We start from the raw sequence: 17,139 nt of genomic DNA on the forward strand, positions 1-17,139 counted from the left end.
AAGACCAACAGCTAAGGACCGAAAGTCAAGGCCTCAGGTCTTGTCATCATAGGCCTAAAAGCGGAGAATAGGAGCAACCTAGGAAGAAAGGTCGCTTCTACTATTCTCAGAATGGAAAGAAGAACGTTGACATAGAGCTTAGGGTCCAACATGCTAGCAATAAGACCGTTACACCCAAACTGTATATATTAAGGACTTCTCCATACATAGAATCTCATAATACAACTTCAAATTACAGTCTTTCACATGGTATCAGAGCAGGTTTGATCCTGTCATTATCTACCCAACTACAATCACAAAAAATCCTTTTCATCATGTCTCACAGTGACCTTACAAAAATTAACCAACACTGTGTTAAAAGGAAACCAAAACTACTTCGAATGGTCGAGGGCAGTTTATATCAGCTTGAGTGGTAGAAAAAAGTTAGGGTTCATTACAGGAACTCGAAGCAAGCCACAACTAATCAACCATAATCAACAAATAAAAGAAGAAATTGAGGCAATAGAAGAGTGGCAAATGACTGACCATACGGTCATGTCACTACTCACCAATACGATGGAGCCTCAGATAGCCAGGCTTTGCATGTTGCTGGCATCATCACAGACTATCTGGGATAAAATGAAAAATCTGTATGGGCATGAGCAGAATTATGCTCATATTTTTAATTTGAAACAGGAATTGGCACAGATTAGACAAGAAACTCAGACAAGCACGAGTTACGCCACTCAGGTTTTGACTCGGTGGGAAGAACTCCAAAGTTACCTCCCACCAACCACAGACCCAGAAGAGGCAAGAAAGAGAGCAAAATATGACTTAGTGTATACTTACCGGGGGGGGGGGGCTCGATTCGAGCTATGAAGCTCTGAGATAGCAGATACTGTTGTCAAGCAATCTTGCCCAAATCGACGCCGTCACAACTACCATCCAGCAGAAGGAAACTAGACACGCAACTATAGGGACTGCAAACAGTTTAGAAAACACAGAAAAGGCCTACATCTCCAACCTCTCGCATCCTCGTGAGACGGCTCGAGCGCGAGGAGCACTTGCCAACGTCGAGAGGTGCAACCATTGCAGAAAGCAGGGGCATACTCAGGAGCGCTGCTGGCATCTCCATCTGCATTTGCGGCCGAATCTTAACAGGAACGAGAGAGGAAGAAGTAGGAAACGAGAGAAGGAAGAGAGAAATAGGTTTGGCGGCCTGGGCGTCCTTAACGCATCTAACCCTAGGGGTTATGATAAGGGGTCCGAACCGGGTCGGGAGGTAAGCAACGGATCATACACCTTTAACTTCATCCGACCTGGTTCCAATATCCTGACCTGACCCGGTTCCAACGACCCGATTCGGCCCATGTTCAGCGACCCGACTCGACCCGACTCCAGCGACCCAATCCGACCCGATTCCATCAACTGGGCTTACCCGAATCCAATAGAAAAATTACAAATTTCTCAACTCATTTCTCAGCTTCAATCAATTATTCAGCCCCAGCAATTCTGTGGGTCAGGTTTGGTATCTCAAAATTATGCAAATTCATTAAATATCTCACCAAATTGGATAATTGACTCTGGGGCAACGGATCACATGACATGGGATGCTATAAAATTGCGAAATTTTATCCCCACTAATTCCCGCCATGGGACCGTTGCCAATGGCAATCAAGCTAAAATTTCTGGTTTTGGCTCCCTCAAATTATTGCATAATAATATTCACGATATTCTTCTCTTATTGGACTTTAAATCTACCTTATTATCAGTCGGTAAGATCACTAGAACTCTAAATTGCAATGTTATTTTCTCACCATATGTAGTATTATTTCAGGATCGAACCACAGGGAAGACGATTGGTGAATGTGGCTTTGAGAATAGCCTTTATTACCTTACAGACTTCCCCAACCAGTGTTTAGTCTCGACCAACCTTGTCAGTCTAGAAATTTTGATCCATCGGCGGTTTGGGCATTCGTCTGATAGAGTCTTAAACCAACTTTTTTGTCTAAACATGAATACTAGTTGTTGTGAAATTTGCAAATTTGCTAAGCATACTAGATTACCTTTTCCTGTATCTTCTACTAAATCTGACAATATGTTTGATTTAATTCATTCTGATGTTTGGGGACCTGCCCCCGTCACCTCCTACAATCACTTTCGATATTTTATCACTTTTATTAATGACTACTCCCGCACCACTTGGGTCTATTTGTTAAAAGGCAAAAATGAAGTTTTTACCTGCTTCCAAAACTTTTTTCACTTTATTCAACATCAGTACAATGCCAAAATTAAAATTTTTCGCTCAGATAATGACACTGAATACATAAATAAAAATTTCTCTGATTTTTTCTCCACCAATGGAATTTTATATCAAACCACCTGCATTTATACTCCCGAACAAAATGGAGTTTCTTGAAGTCACAAGATCAATTCTCTTTCAAAATAATGTCCTTTATGTTTTTTAGTCGGATGCCCTCCTGACTGCTGCCTACCTCATTAATCGATTACTTAGCCCCAAGCTCAAAAACCTCAGTTCTCTGGAAATTCTCAAAGGCAGAAAAATAGAGTTAGGACATATTCGAGTCTTTAGGTGCACAGCCTTTGTCCACATTAGACGTCATCACAAACTTGATAAGAGTTCTGTGAAAACTGTGTTTTTAGGGTATTCCTCTGAAAAAAAATGGGTATAAATGCTACGACCTTTCCACTCACAAGACCTATATCTCTCGGGATGTGTCATTTGATGAAACCACCCCTTATTTCACAAATGATTCTACCCCCACTCATGGATCCTCTACTTTATTATTTCCATATAACTTTACCTTTTTTGACAGCCCATCCCAGACTACTCCATCAGACAGGGAGCAGCTTCCAGAGGCAACTACCGAGGCCACCTCTTCAGGGGGAGACAGTGTCATCCCCGAGGCTACTTCTTCAGAGAGAGGCAATGAGCCATAGATCGAAGAAATTGCCCTGCGAAGATCATCTCGGCTCATTCGACCTCCTGTCAGGCTAAGAGACTATGTGTCCCATAAGGTGTCGTATCCCATTCAACACTTCATTAGTTATAATACTGTATCAAATTCTTATAAGACCTATCTAGGCAATCTCACCACCCATATTGAGCCCTCCTCCTTTTATGAAGCTAACACCAATCCTAATTGGTGCAAGGCTATGGAGGAAGAACTTCAGGCTCTAGAAAAAAATAACACCTGGAATTTAGTCTCTCTGCCACAAAATAAAAAAACCCGTTGGATGTAAATGGGTGTATAAAATCAAATATAAGCATGATGGAACGATTAAGAGATATAAGGCTAGGCTAGTAGCAAAAGGGTTCACTCAAATATATAGGGTGGATTATCAGGAAACTTTTGCTCCAATAGCTAAAATGAGCATTGTTCGTATTTTACTATATGTTGCTATTAACTCATGATGGAGCCTATTTCAAATGGATGTTAAAAACGCATTCCTCCAAGGGTTCCTAGAAGAAGAAGTCTATATGATATTTCCTCCAGGTCACAAACTTACAACCGATCATTCCCTAGTATGTAAGCTAAAAAAGGCTATCTATGGATTGAAACAGTTCCCAAGAGCATGTATGCCAAGCTAAGCCATTTTCTCTTAAAAGTTAATTTCAATAAATGTGCCTCTGATTCCTCTACGTTTGTAAAACACACTCAAACATACACTGTCATTATTCTTGTGTACATTGATGATATTATCATAACAGGTAACAATAATAAAGAGATTGAAGAAGTTAAACAAAAACTAAAAAGAGAATTTGATATCAAAGACCTCGGTCAGCTGTCTTACTTCCTTGGACTAGAAATAGCCAAATCTCATAAAGGTCTATTCCTATCCCAAAGAAAATATGTCCTTGATTTATTAAAAGAAACAGAAAAAATAAGAGTTAAACCTATACACACACCAATAGAGACTAAAACCAAATTTAACCTAGAAGATGGTGATCCTTTAGATGATATAGGGCATTATCAGCATCTAGTAGGAAAACTAATTTACCTAATTGTCATTAGACTTGATATCACCTATGCGTTAAGTATGGTAAGCCAGTTTATGCATGCTCCCCGTACCAGTCATTTGGACGCTATCAGTAGAATTCTTAGGTATCTCAAGGGCACCCCAGGTCAAGGTATTTTGATGAAAAATAATAATGCTAATGATATAGTTGGTTTTTCTTATGCAGATTGGGCCGAAAGCTGTGACATAAAATCAACTTCTGGATTCTGCACCTTCGTAGGGGGAACCCAGTAACGTGGAAAAGCAAAAAACAGACCGTAACTGCAAGATCCAGTGCAGAGGCAGAATATGGATCAAGCAAGTACTTGCAGACATGAGAATAGAATGCAAAGGCCCAATGAAAATGTATTGCGATAATCAAGCAGCAAGACACATTGCTTCAAATCCTGTCTTTCACGAACGAACCAAACACATTGAAGTTGACTGCCACTTCATAAGAAAAAAAGTCCAATTTGGTGAGATTAAAACTCCATTCATCCGAAGTCACGAACAATTGGCAGACATTTTTATAAAGGCCCTGAACAAAACTCATCATCAAAATCCTCTTAGCAAGATGGGATCGGTCAACTTGTTTGAACCCATCTTGAGGGAGAGTGTTGAAGAACAAAAACAAGAACCAACAATCCAACAGTTAACAGAACAAGACCAACAACTAAAGACCGAAGGTCAAGGCCTCAAGTCTTGTCATCATAGGCCTAAAGGCTGAGAATAGGAGCAACATTTCTTCCTTAAGGTCACTTCTACTATTCTCAGAATGGAAAAAAAAATGTTGACATAGAGCTTAGGGTCCAACAGAATAGCAATAAGACTGTTACACCCAAACTGTATATATTAAAGACTTCTTCATACATAGAATCTCAAAATACAAGCTTGTAAATTCATTATAGATTAATAACAACTTCAAATTACAATCTTTCACATATATCTCTTTTAATTTTATTATTTTATTAAATTTTATTTTTATATTTTTTCAATATAATTTTATTTTTTTATTATAATTTATTTCAAATATAATATTTACTCCATTTAAAGTGAATTTTTTTACTTATTATACTTTATTAAGTACAATATTACCTCATTATTTAACAGGTAACATATAAATTCATTTGGAAATGATTTGTATTTAAAATCATTTGTAAATTATGAATTCTTGATTTCAACCAAATGTACTAACAAGTAAAGACATACATACAAGTGTTTCATAATTAGGTTCTCTTATTTCCAGAGCAGAAAAGTACATGTCAGCCAGCCACCACCAACAACTCATTTACTATCTCTTTCCCGTTAGTAGCTCCAAAAAAACCACCATCATTATTGAGGTTAGGAAGAGAATCATATATATTTAGTTACATATTTTCTTCTTAGAAACCCCCGAAGACACGACTTTTGGAGCTCCCATCACATGCGAGGCAAGCTGGCCTTATAAAAAATGGGTCCTTACCCGATCAAGCAGCCTTTCCAATGTTGACAAGTTTGCAGCTCCAAATGAAATCTATCAGGTGTCAACCAAAGAAGATCCTCCACTAATGAAGACAGACACAAACATGTTACGATTCCAAAAAGGGAAATATCGCTACCATTGCAGTTTAAGACAGTGGTAATCTTGTTTTTGCCTGCTTTATGGTTTGACAAAACACTCCAAATCCACTTTCGGATATTTCAAGGATATCGATTTCTTTTTTTTTCTTTTTGGCTTATCACTTATCAGTCAATAATGCACGATAACTGGCAATAGCCAGTAATATTGTCCAGCTACCGTCACATATAAAGTGCTGGACATGAATGAAGTATGTTCCTTATATTGGTTGATGCTCACGAAGATAGTGGTGCAGGCCTCTTCGTGCATGCTCTCGGCGCTTCCTAGGTATCCTTTCTTTAATATGGTTCTGTAAAATCTCCAAGTTTGTTTATATTACTGCCAAATTACTGCTATACCTCTTTATGTGTGTTTATGTGCTTTTCTATATGAGGCTTGATTAGAAAATTTGCTTTACTAATTATTACGATTACTATTATATTCTAAAATGCTCATCAAAATGCGTTTTTTTTTCTTTACTACAGTGGCTGCAATCTTGATGCGGTGTTAGTTGACTTGACTATGAAGAGAATTGCGTGCTCTTAAAGTTTAAAGTTTTTTGTTGTTGATCTACTGCAGATTACTGTGCTGTAATTCTTCGTTTGATAAAGGGTTTCAAGAATGGCTCTGATTGCTGCAATGGATGTTTCACATAATGGAAGAGTTAAATGCATGGAGACAACAGGATCAATATTTGAAATTGATGATTCTGATGTTTTTAAGTTAATGGAAAGGCCTACACCTGTCAATGTAGAGAGGAATAAATCCTTTGATGAAAGGTCATTAAATAGCGAATTCTCAATTACTTTATCACCTCGTTTCAATCACAGAAACCATCAGGAGTTTGGATCTCCGACAGAAAGATCTGGTTTTAGTACACCACGGTCAGGTGGTCATTTTGAGCCAAACCCCATGGTTGCTGAAGCCTGGGAATCATTGAGGCGCTCCTTGGTTTACCATCGCGGCCAACCTGTTGGAACTATTGCTGCATTGGATCATTCTGTTGAAGAACTCAACTATAATCAGGTGAAATATTGTTTACCATTCTATTAAAAAGAATGTTAAAAAAAGCTTTGTTTGTATCTGGTGCAAAAATGACATTGAGTTTCTTTATATATTGTTCTTTTCAGTGATTTAGCAATACTAATCTTCCTGTACCTGGCAGGTGTTAGAGATTTTGTGCCAAGTGCCTTGGCCTTTTTGATGAATGGGGAGTATGAAGTAGTTAAGAATTTTATCTTGAAAACTATACAACTTCAGTCTTGGGAGAAAAGAATAGACCAATTCAAGCTAGGAGAAGGAGTGATGCCAGCAAGCTTTAAAGTGCTCCATAAACCTGAGAAGAATATTGAGACTCTTATAGCAGACTTTGGTGAGAGTGCAATCCGAAGAGTTGCTCCTGTTGATTTTTGGTGGATTATATTGCTTCGTGCATATACAAAATCAACAGGGGATTCTTCCTTGGCTGAGACGCCTGATTGCCAAAGGGGTATGCGCCTTATACTCAATTTGTATCTATCAGAAGGCTTTGACACATTCCCAACTCTGCTCTGTGTTGATGGATGCTGTATGATTGACCGCAGAATGGTTTGTTTCCTCAATTTGTTCCTCAATTTTGAGTATAAGCATGCTTTCTCTGGTTTTTGCATGTAGCATGAAGTTACCATATGTTGATGCCATCTCCTAGTTTTTCCAAGTTGCATATCAGACAATTTCCCCTTGAAACATTAAAAATTCTTATTCAACTAATTAAATTAATCTCTCAATCAGGGTGTATATGGATATCCTATTGAGATACAAGCACTCTTCTTTATGGCTTTAAGGTGTGCTTTGATTTTACTTAAGCATGATGATGAGGGGAAGGAACTTATTGATAGAGTAGTTGCGCGCCTCCGTGCTTTAAGCTATCACATGCGCAGTTATTTCTGGCTGGACCTGAAGCAGCTTAATGATATATATCGATATAAAACAGAAGAGTAGTCTCATACTGCAGTTAACAAGTTCAATGTCATGCCCGACTCTCTTCCAGATTGGGTGTTCGATTTCGTGCCAACTCGTGGTGGCTACTTCATTGGAAATGTGAGTCCAGCAAGAATGGACTTCAGATGGTTCTGTTTGGGTAATTGTTGCAATATTGTCATCTCTAGCAACCCCAGAGCAAGCTGCAGCAATAATGGATCTCATTGAATCTCGCTGGGGAGAATTGGTTGGAGAAATGCCACTGAAGATCTGTTATCCAGCAATAGAAAGTCATGAATGGCGGGTTGTGACTGGCTGCGATCCCAAGGATACCAGGTGGAGTTACCACAATGGAGGATCTTGGCCAGGTTGGCTACTCATCGTCTCTTTTGACATCTAATACTAATATTGTAGATTTAGCCAGTACTGCTCTGAATGGCAACTGACATATCGGATATAGTTCTCTACTTGTGATGAAATGAATGATTATATCTGTATATTTTCAAGGGATTTAATTGGGTTCTGTTTCTACTCAGTGCTTCTATGGCTCCTTACAGCAGCCTGTATCAAAACCGGTCGTCCACAGATTGCGAGGCGTGCCATTGAACTTGCTGAAACTCGGTTATCAAGAGACCACTGGCCCGAATATTATGATGGGAAGGTTGGCCGGTTTGTTGGAAAGCAAGCTCGCAAGTACCAGACATGGTCTATTGCCGGGTACTTAGTGGCCAAGATGATGCTGGAAGATCCATCTCATCTTGGTATTATATCACTTGAGGAAGATAAGCAAATGAAAGCCTTAGTGAAAAGATCAGCTTCATGGACTTGTTGACATTGAATACAACATTGTCTTCTATAAGCTTCAAACACTCTTTTAATTCTCAAACAAACAATACAAGTGCTTGACATTCTTTAAAACATGGACACAAAAAGGAGGATACTTCAGTTTCTCATTAGACAAGCAGCTTTGAATTCTCAATGGCATGTGATAAATTCCACAATGGTACAAATTTAAAACCAAGAAAGAATTATACCAATTCAATTTAACTCAACTGGTAATGAACTAGAGTTATCTTTGTTGAGTTAATTAATTAATTAAAAACTAATTATCAGATAATGCCAAAAATAAGCGCACAAATAGAAAGGTGGGCTTGGCACCATCGTATATCTAATGACGTTAGTTGAACAGCCATACCCATTATGCAACAGCCCATCATCCAACTTCATCTGCTTCTTACCAAACATAAAAGCTCTTCTCACCGACACGTGTTCCCAACTTAACATTAACAGACTTTTTAATAAGCTCAAGCAACAAAGTCTTTATGTTCCCATCTTCCACCTGTGTACATCCTCCCTACACAGCACAGCGCACATCATCACGGATCTGATTTCTGCATTTCTCTATTCTTAAACTTGTCACTTCTCTCTGTGCAAAGAAGAGAGAAATATAGTGAACAGATAAGGAGAGTAACGAAAGTAAAGATGAAAGGGACAAAGAGGCCGATCCACGCTGTTGCAACATGGGTACGAAGGCAACCACCAAAGGCCAAAGCTATTTTAGCAGTGGTGTCTGGTATGGCTGCTTTAGTTTTTCTTAGGATGGTTGTTCATGATCACGATAACCTTTTTGTTGCTGCTGAGGCTGTTCATGCCGTTGGTATCTCTGTCTTAATTTATAAGCTCATGAAGGAGAAGACTTGTGCCGGTAATTGTTATTATTATAATTATTATTACCATTATTTAGTGACCATCCTTTTGTTTTAAGCTTACAATTGTTTGATTGAATAGGCTTTTGGGTTTTCTTTTTCCTACTACTTTTTGCGGACAGTTTTACGTGCAATGCATTTCAAATTTTATTGTTTCTGACATGAGAATTTTGGCAACTCTATACCTTTGTGCGATTCTCCAGTTTCTGAAAAGTGGAGGTTCTATCTGTGTTACCTAAAAGACTATAGAAGTGTTTGATTAGATTTAAATATGCATGCTATCCTCGGTAGGGCACTCCAAATTTAGTTTGTTGGAATTATAGTAATGATACAATGTGAAATGGAGGAAGGAGTATTTATTATTCTTCCATTTCATATAAGAACTAAAATAACTAATTAAGCTGATGTTATGCAGTCAAATATGATGGTAGAACAGCAAAGGCTCTTACCAAAGAAAGCAAGCTCAATTTTATAGAGCAATTGCCCTTTGGATTCTGCTATTTCTCCTCTAATTGTCATTATTCTCAACATGAATCATGATGTGTGTAACTTATGAGGAGAGCTTCATAAAAGTAAGATTTTGGTTTTCCTAATAAAACATTTATCTGTAATATCAGTTTCTAACCTAGTTTTGCTGTAAATGTTGTGAATCAACTTATCTATGATAGGTTCTCTTGGGTTCATTACAATTACGTCTTTGCAGGGTTATCACTGAAATCACAGGAGCTGACAGCTATCTTTTTAGCTGCTAGACTCTACTGCAGCTTTGTCATGGAATATGACATACACACACTACTTGATTCGGCCACACTGCTGACAACCCTATGGGTTATTTATACTATCCGCTTCAAATTAAGATCCAGTTACATGGATGACAAAGACAACTTTGCAATATACTATGTCGTGAGTCTTTTTGCTTTTATTTCATTTTTATCTTTACCACTGGTTGACTTAATCTTTGATTGATATTTTCACTGTGAAAAGCATACTCTGTTGTAGATTTGTCCCTATCTCTGCTTATTTTGACTTTATTTTTCCAGATGTAATTTTATAAAGTTATGCATGTGCTCCTTGTGGGGTGGATATAGGATATTCCAGTGCAGAGTTGTTTGACTGTTTAGGAGTTCAGGAACATACTGAAATGTGGAAGTTAACTCCTTTTTCAGATTATAGAGTAGTTGACATGTATTTTCCCACAGATAGAAGGCATTTTAATTCATCTAATTGTTAGCAAGAGCTTTTTTGTTTTTCAAACTGCATATATAACAATTTGTTACAGTGACACCTTATTTTTGAGCTAAATATAAGGTAGTTATAAGATTTTTTTTTTTTTAGAAATTCATGTTGTACCATATTTTCTGAGCTACTGCAGGTTAAACATACTCATTTAGGTGATGTGTGAGTTAGCTTTTATGACTTAATTGTGCTTCTGGTCCCTTCAGTGATCCTAAATTCAAGCCTTCTGGATATGGTATCACTAACATGATATGTATATCAATGGTTTGAATTTGTATTATCATCAATTTTGACGCTGGGCATTACTGTTAACATGAATGATTAATTTGATTTTGACATAATAATCAATTTGGAGGATTTCTATTTATACTGTTGTATTTTAGACGTACCAAGAAGAAGTGCTGATTATGATGTGGTTTGGTCTTTACTTTTTTCTTTTTTAATCTTGTTTTTATTTGTCATCAATTGATTTCTGATTGTATTTGTTTTCTCATGCCAATGCAGTTGATACCTTGTGCTGTGCTATCTTTGATTATTCATCCAACAACGCAGCATCATATATTTAATAGGATTTGCTGGGCTTTCTGTGTTTATCTTGAAGCTGTTTCAGTGTTGCCTCAGCTTCGTGTCATGCAGAACACAAAGGTATGGTGGAATGTCACATTTGCATATGTGTTACCTCTTTCGCTGTACAATGTTAAGATTAAAGATTTTGACAGTTATACAGACTTTCTTTGTAACCCACTTCTTGAATGCTTTTTTATTTGTTTTGTATAACATTTAGATTTAATATTGGATAAAACACTTGTGTTGATATTTCAATTGTCTGATTTCAGATTGTTGAACCCTTCACGGCACATTATGTATTTGCACTTGGAGTTGCAAGGTTCTTGAGTTGTGCACATTGGGTGCTTCAGGTTATATACGCCAGCTTATAACTCCTTAAACTCCCTTGGGCATATGGTTGGATATGTTATGATGAAATTCTATGTTATGTTTAACTCTGTCTACTAGTTCTCCTTATCCTGCCATTCACTTTTAACACTTGCTGGTATAGCACATGTCAACCAGTGCTAAATGATGAACTTGTAAAGTATAGTTGCATGTTACTACCAAAATAATTGGTTAACAACTGCGTGGTTTTTTTATTTCCCTCATATTTCAGTTAGTAAGATGTATGGATGACTATGGATGTGTGTGCTTGTATCATGACAACTTTTAATGAGGGTTCGTCTTTAGACACATGTGAACCAGTGTTCTCTTGATGAAACATGAAAGATGTGTGCGCTTATGCACATATTGATTGCTTTCTTACTATCAATGTGCATTTTTTTTCTTCATACAGGTACTGGATACTCGGGGACGCCTTCTGACTGCACTGGGCTATGGATTATGGCCTCCTATGGTCCTCCTTTCAGAAATTGTACAGACATTCATTCTTGCTGATTTTTGCTACTACTATGTCAAGAGGTGGGGCAACGGAGCACTTAATTTACTAGATGCTAACGTAGTGTATATATCCATAATCTCCAAATAATATGTTTGGTTTGTTTACAGTCTCGTAGGTGGACAGCTTGTTCTACGTCTCCCCTCAGGAGTAGTGTAAGCCAATTTAATGTGTAGAACAGTAAAGTGCATCCACAGACTGGCTAAATGTAGGGCAGTGCAGCTTCTTGCTTCTCAAGCCATATGGAGCACCTGGGTTAGCTTGTATACTCACATTCTTCTTTCCAGCCAATTGGAGATTATTGTAGTATGTGGACCGTAAAGTTGGAAGTGCATTGGATTTTGATATTATCATAACTTAATAATTTAACAGAAGTAACTTACCATAATCAGAGTAACACTGTAGGGGCACTAGCATGATTCTGCTTATATAGATGTTCATGGATTCAGATTGTCCTTTCTCATCAAGCTATTTGCTTCTATGACATCTCTGTACTTGAAAGCTGCTGATCCTCTTTTCTCTCGCTATATATTATCAAGAAGTTGATGGTTTTCTTTAGAAAAGTAGAAACCACGCTTGAACAATCCTTTATATTATAAGGTCGTAGTGAAAGAGCATATTTATCAGGTGGTCCTTGGACTGCTGTGGAAAAGCTTTGTTGGATCTGCCACCCCGAAAGCTTCTGTCAATTTGTTATGGATGCTTATAGTCAAACTGAACCAATTTCCATTGTTAGCTCTCTCATCTCTACACTGATGTGTTTGTTTATATGGCTTCATTTTAAATCAATATGGCAACCTCATCTTCAGCGTACAAGCAAAACAAAGAACCAAAGAACTTTCCTTTCTTCAGTTTGCGCGGTGTTGTCCTTTTAGGGGAATTCCATTCGATAATATTTCACACAGAAACACTATCAAAGTTTTGCATACCGATTGGCTGATGGAGCTCTTTCAACCCTTGTTGAGCAAAAGCTATAAAAATTCATTTTAATTTCTCGACTCAATCTTAGCAGTATATTTTACACTTAGCTTGCACACTCGTGATTTTGATTTTATCCTAGTTTTCATCACAGCTGTTAGTTTTGGTTTTCTTTTTCAAGTAAATTCTGATTCTCTGAAGTCAATTTCGGAAGTGGATAAGAGTTAGGAGTTTGGTGTGGTCGGCCAAATGGGACATGGGGCAGCTAAAAGGAATCAGAATCGGAATTAGGTGAGCGGCATTTAGCAGAGATGATAATATTTTATCAGAAATATCTGTGCTTTAGTTGGCACTGCATATGTTCAGTAGGCCTATACACCTTCACGCTTTATAGCTTTAATATTTGGTGTATATTGTGCAAGTCTCAGCCTTCCACAACCGATTCATTCGGCTAGAGTTCGAATTATTATGCTCATGAGAGTCATATAATAAAAGTTACTATAGCATCTTATTCTTTATTTGCGTAAATTATTTCTGATTCAATCAAAAGTTGAATCCACGGAATTTAGAAGAAGAAGTTAAGAGGAGAGAGAATCTTAGAGATAGAGGGAATAAATTTCTTCATTCAACAACTTGAATATCCTTGTGCAAGGAAGTAGCCATTACACTCATTTGGCAGTATTAGCCAGCTCACATTGCCATATAACAAGCATAACAAATAAAGTAGCTATTTATTCCAAAAACGACATTTCTACGATCCAAAACGGCATTGCACTTAATTTTAGTCGTAACAATTTTTCTAAACAATAATCACCTAATTTTATGAGTCGGTATGGGAGTTCAAACTTTAAACTTTATCAAGTCTAAAAAGTAAAAGATATATTATAGCTTGACATTTCTTTTATCTTAACTTGTATCATTTTACATATAAATAGTAGAGTACATTAACCAATTCAAATTATGTTTATTACGAATTGAACTTTATGAAAGAATTGCAGGAACCTATCAAATCTATCCATTCAATTCAATTCAAAATGATGAATTTATAGGACAACGTAGTCGATCAAATCAAATTTACAATCTTTTGATTGAATTCTATAGAAAGGGACAAAATGAATAAATGGCCTCCTTAAGAGTTATTATGATATCTTCTTTAGATTACTGCGAATTCAATGTTGTATAATAATTGGTGCAGTTGCATCGACGGAAACATTACACCTTTCTATCGTCCTATATATTTCATAATTAAGCTTTACAATGAAGATTAGCCAATTTTAATTGCTCTACTACTGACCTTATCCAAGTTTGATTATTGGATTAACTTCTTTTTTTCAAAAAGAAAAAAACAAAAGAAAAGTTTATACGAGCTATGGCACCTTTGCGGGTATAAATAATAAGAAGACATGCATCTTCAAAACACTAATTGTGAATTGAAATTTAAACTCGAAATTTCTATTATTTAAAAAGAAATACTTTTATAATTTGAATTAAATTTAAAATTATCTGTTTTTTCTTCTTTTGAAATAATATTAAAATCTTTCTTTAATTTGGTCGCGTTCGTAATTCGATGAAAATGCCGCTAAGATGATGTTAATTATTGAGTAGGTGCGGTGGAGATATTATTTGGATAAGTGATGATGTCAAGTTTCGTCCATTTCATTATGGGAGTCCAGCTATACTATGCATCTTTTGTACTTGTTTCGTAGAAATGCACATTTCTAATTCATCACGGAACAAGGAATTAATTACTAACTCCAGCCCTGAACTGCTCAACTCTGTCGAGTGGCTTGTTGGTAATCCGCTAATCACCACAGTCGTGAGAATTACAGATATTTAAAAAGAATTGAGCCTCATTATTTACCATTCACTAATATTAATCAAATGTATCACATTTATGCTAAATATTAAAAATCCATTCTAATAAGTAGATAAAAACTGGCCCAGTTTTTCATATTAATAAAGTGATTCACTTATTAGATCGAATTGGAAATATAGTATTTAATTCTTAAATAAAATATAAAGTAATTTGAAATTTTCAAACAAACCAGAAATTACCTAGAGTAACAATCCACCAGATTTTATCATTATTCATGTTAAACCACTAATCTAACATAATTTTTCATATGAAGACAATTTTTGTATGATGAATGTTAGGCAGTGACTTCATATCTACCAAATTCACATATCACAAGCTGTCATCTATATCTTGACCATCCAGCTGGCCAAGTCACTTCTCATGAGGTTTTCAGTAGTGAATTGACCAAAGCCATGGCATATTCATCTTCTTCTTTTTCTTCAGTGGGATCTTTTGTTATGTCCAATCTCCATTGGTTCAGTTAAATCATTTCTCATTTAAAAATATTACAAGCTTACAACGTGGATTTGTCATTGCTAATTCTATAGGCGTTTATATAAACAAGAGTACATGCAAAAGGAACATGTTTTATCAATACAACTTTTTTTTTGACAGTAAGATTACTCCAACAATGAGCATTCTCTTATGCATATATATATATATTCATTAACTTTCAAGTTGATGATTAACCCTACCATTTTAGTTGTATTATTTATGATAACGACAGATATGTGTCCCATTTCCGCGTATTGGAAATGGAAAAAAGAAAGAGGACTAACTAACAAAAGTGGCTTATATATATGCCCTTTCCTAGTACAGTCCAGATGATTCCAAAGGCTACTGCTCTCCACCAAAGATGCATAGCAGAAATTCCTGACAACTCAACCCTAATAATGCCACTTCTGCTTTTCCACACACTATTAAAAATCAGAATGTCCACCTACTTCTCCAATGCTTGCTATAAATACCCCACCCTTTCTCCCATTTCATGTACCAAAAGTTAATTTAGCTGTTTCCTTAATTTGCTTTTCCTTTAGTGTTTGGTTTATTAGGAATGGCCATCTCCAAGCTTCTGATTGCTTCTCTTCTTGTTTCTCTTCTTCTTGTTCTCTCTTTTGCCGAGGCTGATGATCATCCAAGTGTAAACTAATTAACTTGATTAAGCTTAGCTTCTAATTATCATGTGCTCCTTATATTATACATATACTGACTTCGAACGATATATATGTTGTGTAGGGCGTGAACTCAAATTTAGCAGCAAGTTCATATTCTCCCCCTAAAAAAATTGGTAATATAACTTGACATAATATCATCTGGTCTACTACTGTTTTATTAGACTGATAAATTATATTTTGTTTTCAGATTGTGGCAGCGCTTGCACGGCCAGGTGCCAGTTATCATCGAGGCCACGCCTATGCAAGAGGGCATGTGGGACTTGCTGTGCACGTTGCAGCTGTGTTCCTCCTGGTACTGCCGGTAACTATGATGCCTGTCCCTGCTACGCCAGCTTGACCACCCATGGTGGCAGACGGAAGTGCCCCTGAAATTAAACTTAAGAAATCAAACTATTAATTAAATTTCTCATATTTGTATGTCTGATGCAAACTACGGTGGGTGAGAGTGGTAAAATAAAAGGAGAGATACATATATACATGTATAACTTGTTTATTTGCTTCATTTAATTTGAAGATGTAAGTACTGTTTTCACTTATTAGTTCTGATTTATGTGCCTTTTCTATCTGGAATAAAGATTGAACATCACTACTACCTACCAATAGCTCTGTCCCAATTGCTGATATTAATTGTTTATGTAGTAATTTATTTTTCTATATATAATGAATTTTCTATCTTAAAATACAATATTAATTCGTATAAGATTATTGTTATATATATGTAAAATAATGGATTTTATAAAAGCTAAAGAAAAAGAAAGCCTAATAATAATTGAGAGGACCACTTGAAGGACAGTATATAATAAAGGTGTGGAAATTCCATATTCTTATGCGCTAGCCTAACAAATTTGGAGCAAAGTTGGAGGTCATGCATTACTAATTTGGTTCAAGCCCATGCTTCTAAAGACCCATTTCTTATGAACACTACAGGGCCCAAAGCAATAGTAGCACGCTTGGTTCAAGAATCTTGTCGTTCCCTTTGTTACCTTTGCAATCGTAAACACGGACACCCCCATGCTTCTAAATGTGTTCTGTAATGTCAAATGAATTGTTCTCGGACTCCAAAATTAAGAAACCAAAGAATAAATTTGTTCCTAGAGTGGTTTATTAATTCTCGTTCCTTAAAAAAGCAAATTTAGTACACAGAAAAAGAATCTCTTTTTACGCTACTCAAGTTATTCTTTTTTCTGAGAAATGTAGAAAAGACTCGTTAATTTATTGACACGAAGTATATAAATTTCTAAAAGAAT

General features: G+C 36.5%; 2 protein-coding genes and 1 pseudogene across 2 annotated transcripts; all 3 read left to right on the forward strand.

The window, feature by feature from the left end:
• Positions 1-5,314: 5,314 nt before the first annotated feature.
• LOC8274661 lies at positions 5,315-8,723 on the forward strand (annotated as a pseudogene).
• Positions 8,724-8,888: 165 nt separating this feature from the next.
• LOC8274660 (ER lumen protein-retaining receptor erd-2.2) lies at positions 8,889-12,445 on the forward strand. The gene is made up of 6 exons (XM_048371164.1): positions 8,889-9,260; positions 9,965-10,164; positions 11,002-11,142; positions 11,334-11,414; positions 11,843-11,967; positions 12,055-12,445. Exons 1-6 carry the CDS (start codon positions 9,038-9,040, stop codon positions 12,101-12,103), a joined length of 819 nt encoding a protein of 272 aa, XP_048227121.1. The 5' UTR covers positions 8,889-9,037; the 3' UTR covers positions 12,104-12,445.
• Positions 12,446-15,631: 3,186 nt separating this feature from the next.
• On the forward strand, positions 15,632-16,492 carry LOC8274659 (gibberellin-regulated protein 1). The gene is made up of 3 exons (XM_002510486.4): positions 15,632-15,858; positions 15,954-16,005; positions 16,080-16,492. Exons 1-3 carry the CDS (start codon positions 15,772-15,774, stop codon positions 16,259-16,261), a joined length of 321 nt encoding a protein of 106 aa, XP_002510532.2. The 5' UTR covers positions 15,632-15,771; the 3' UTR covers positions 16,262-16,492.
• The last annotated feature ends 647 nt before the right edge of the window (positions 16,493-17,139 follow it).

The sequence above is a fragment of the Ricinus communis genome, chromosome 2, assembly GCF_019578655.1.
Source record: "Ricinus communis isolate WT05 ecotype wild-type chromosome 2, ASM1957865v1, whole genome shotgun sequence".
Classification (NCBI taxonomy): domain Eukaryota; kingdom Viridiplantae; phylum Streptophyta; class Magnoliopsida; order Malpighiales; family Euphorbiaceae; genus Ricinus; species Ricinus communis.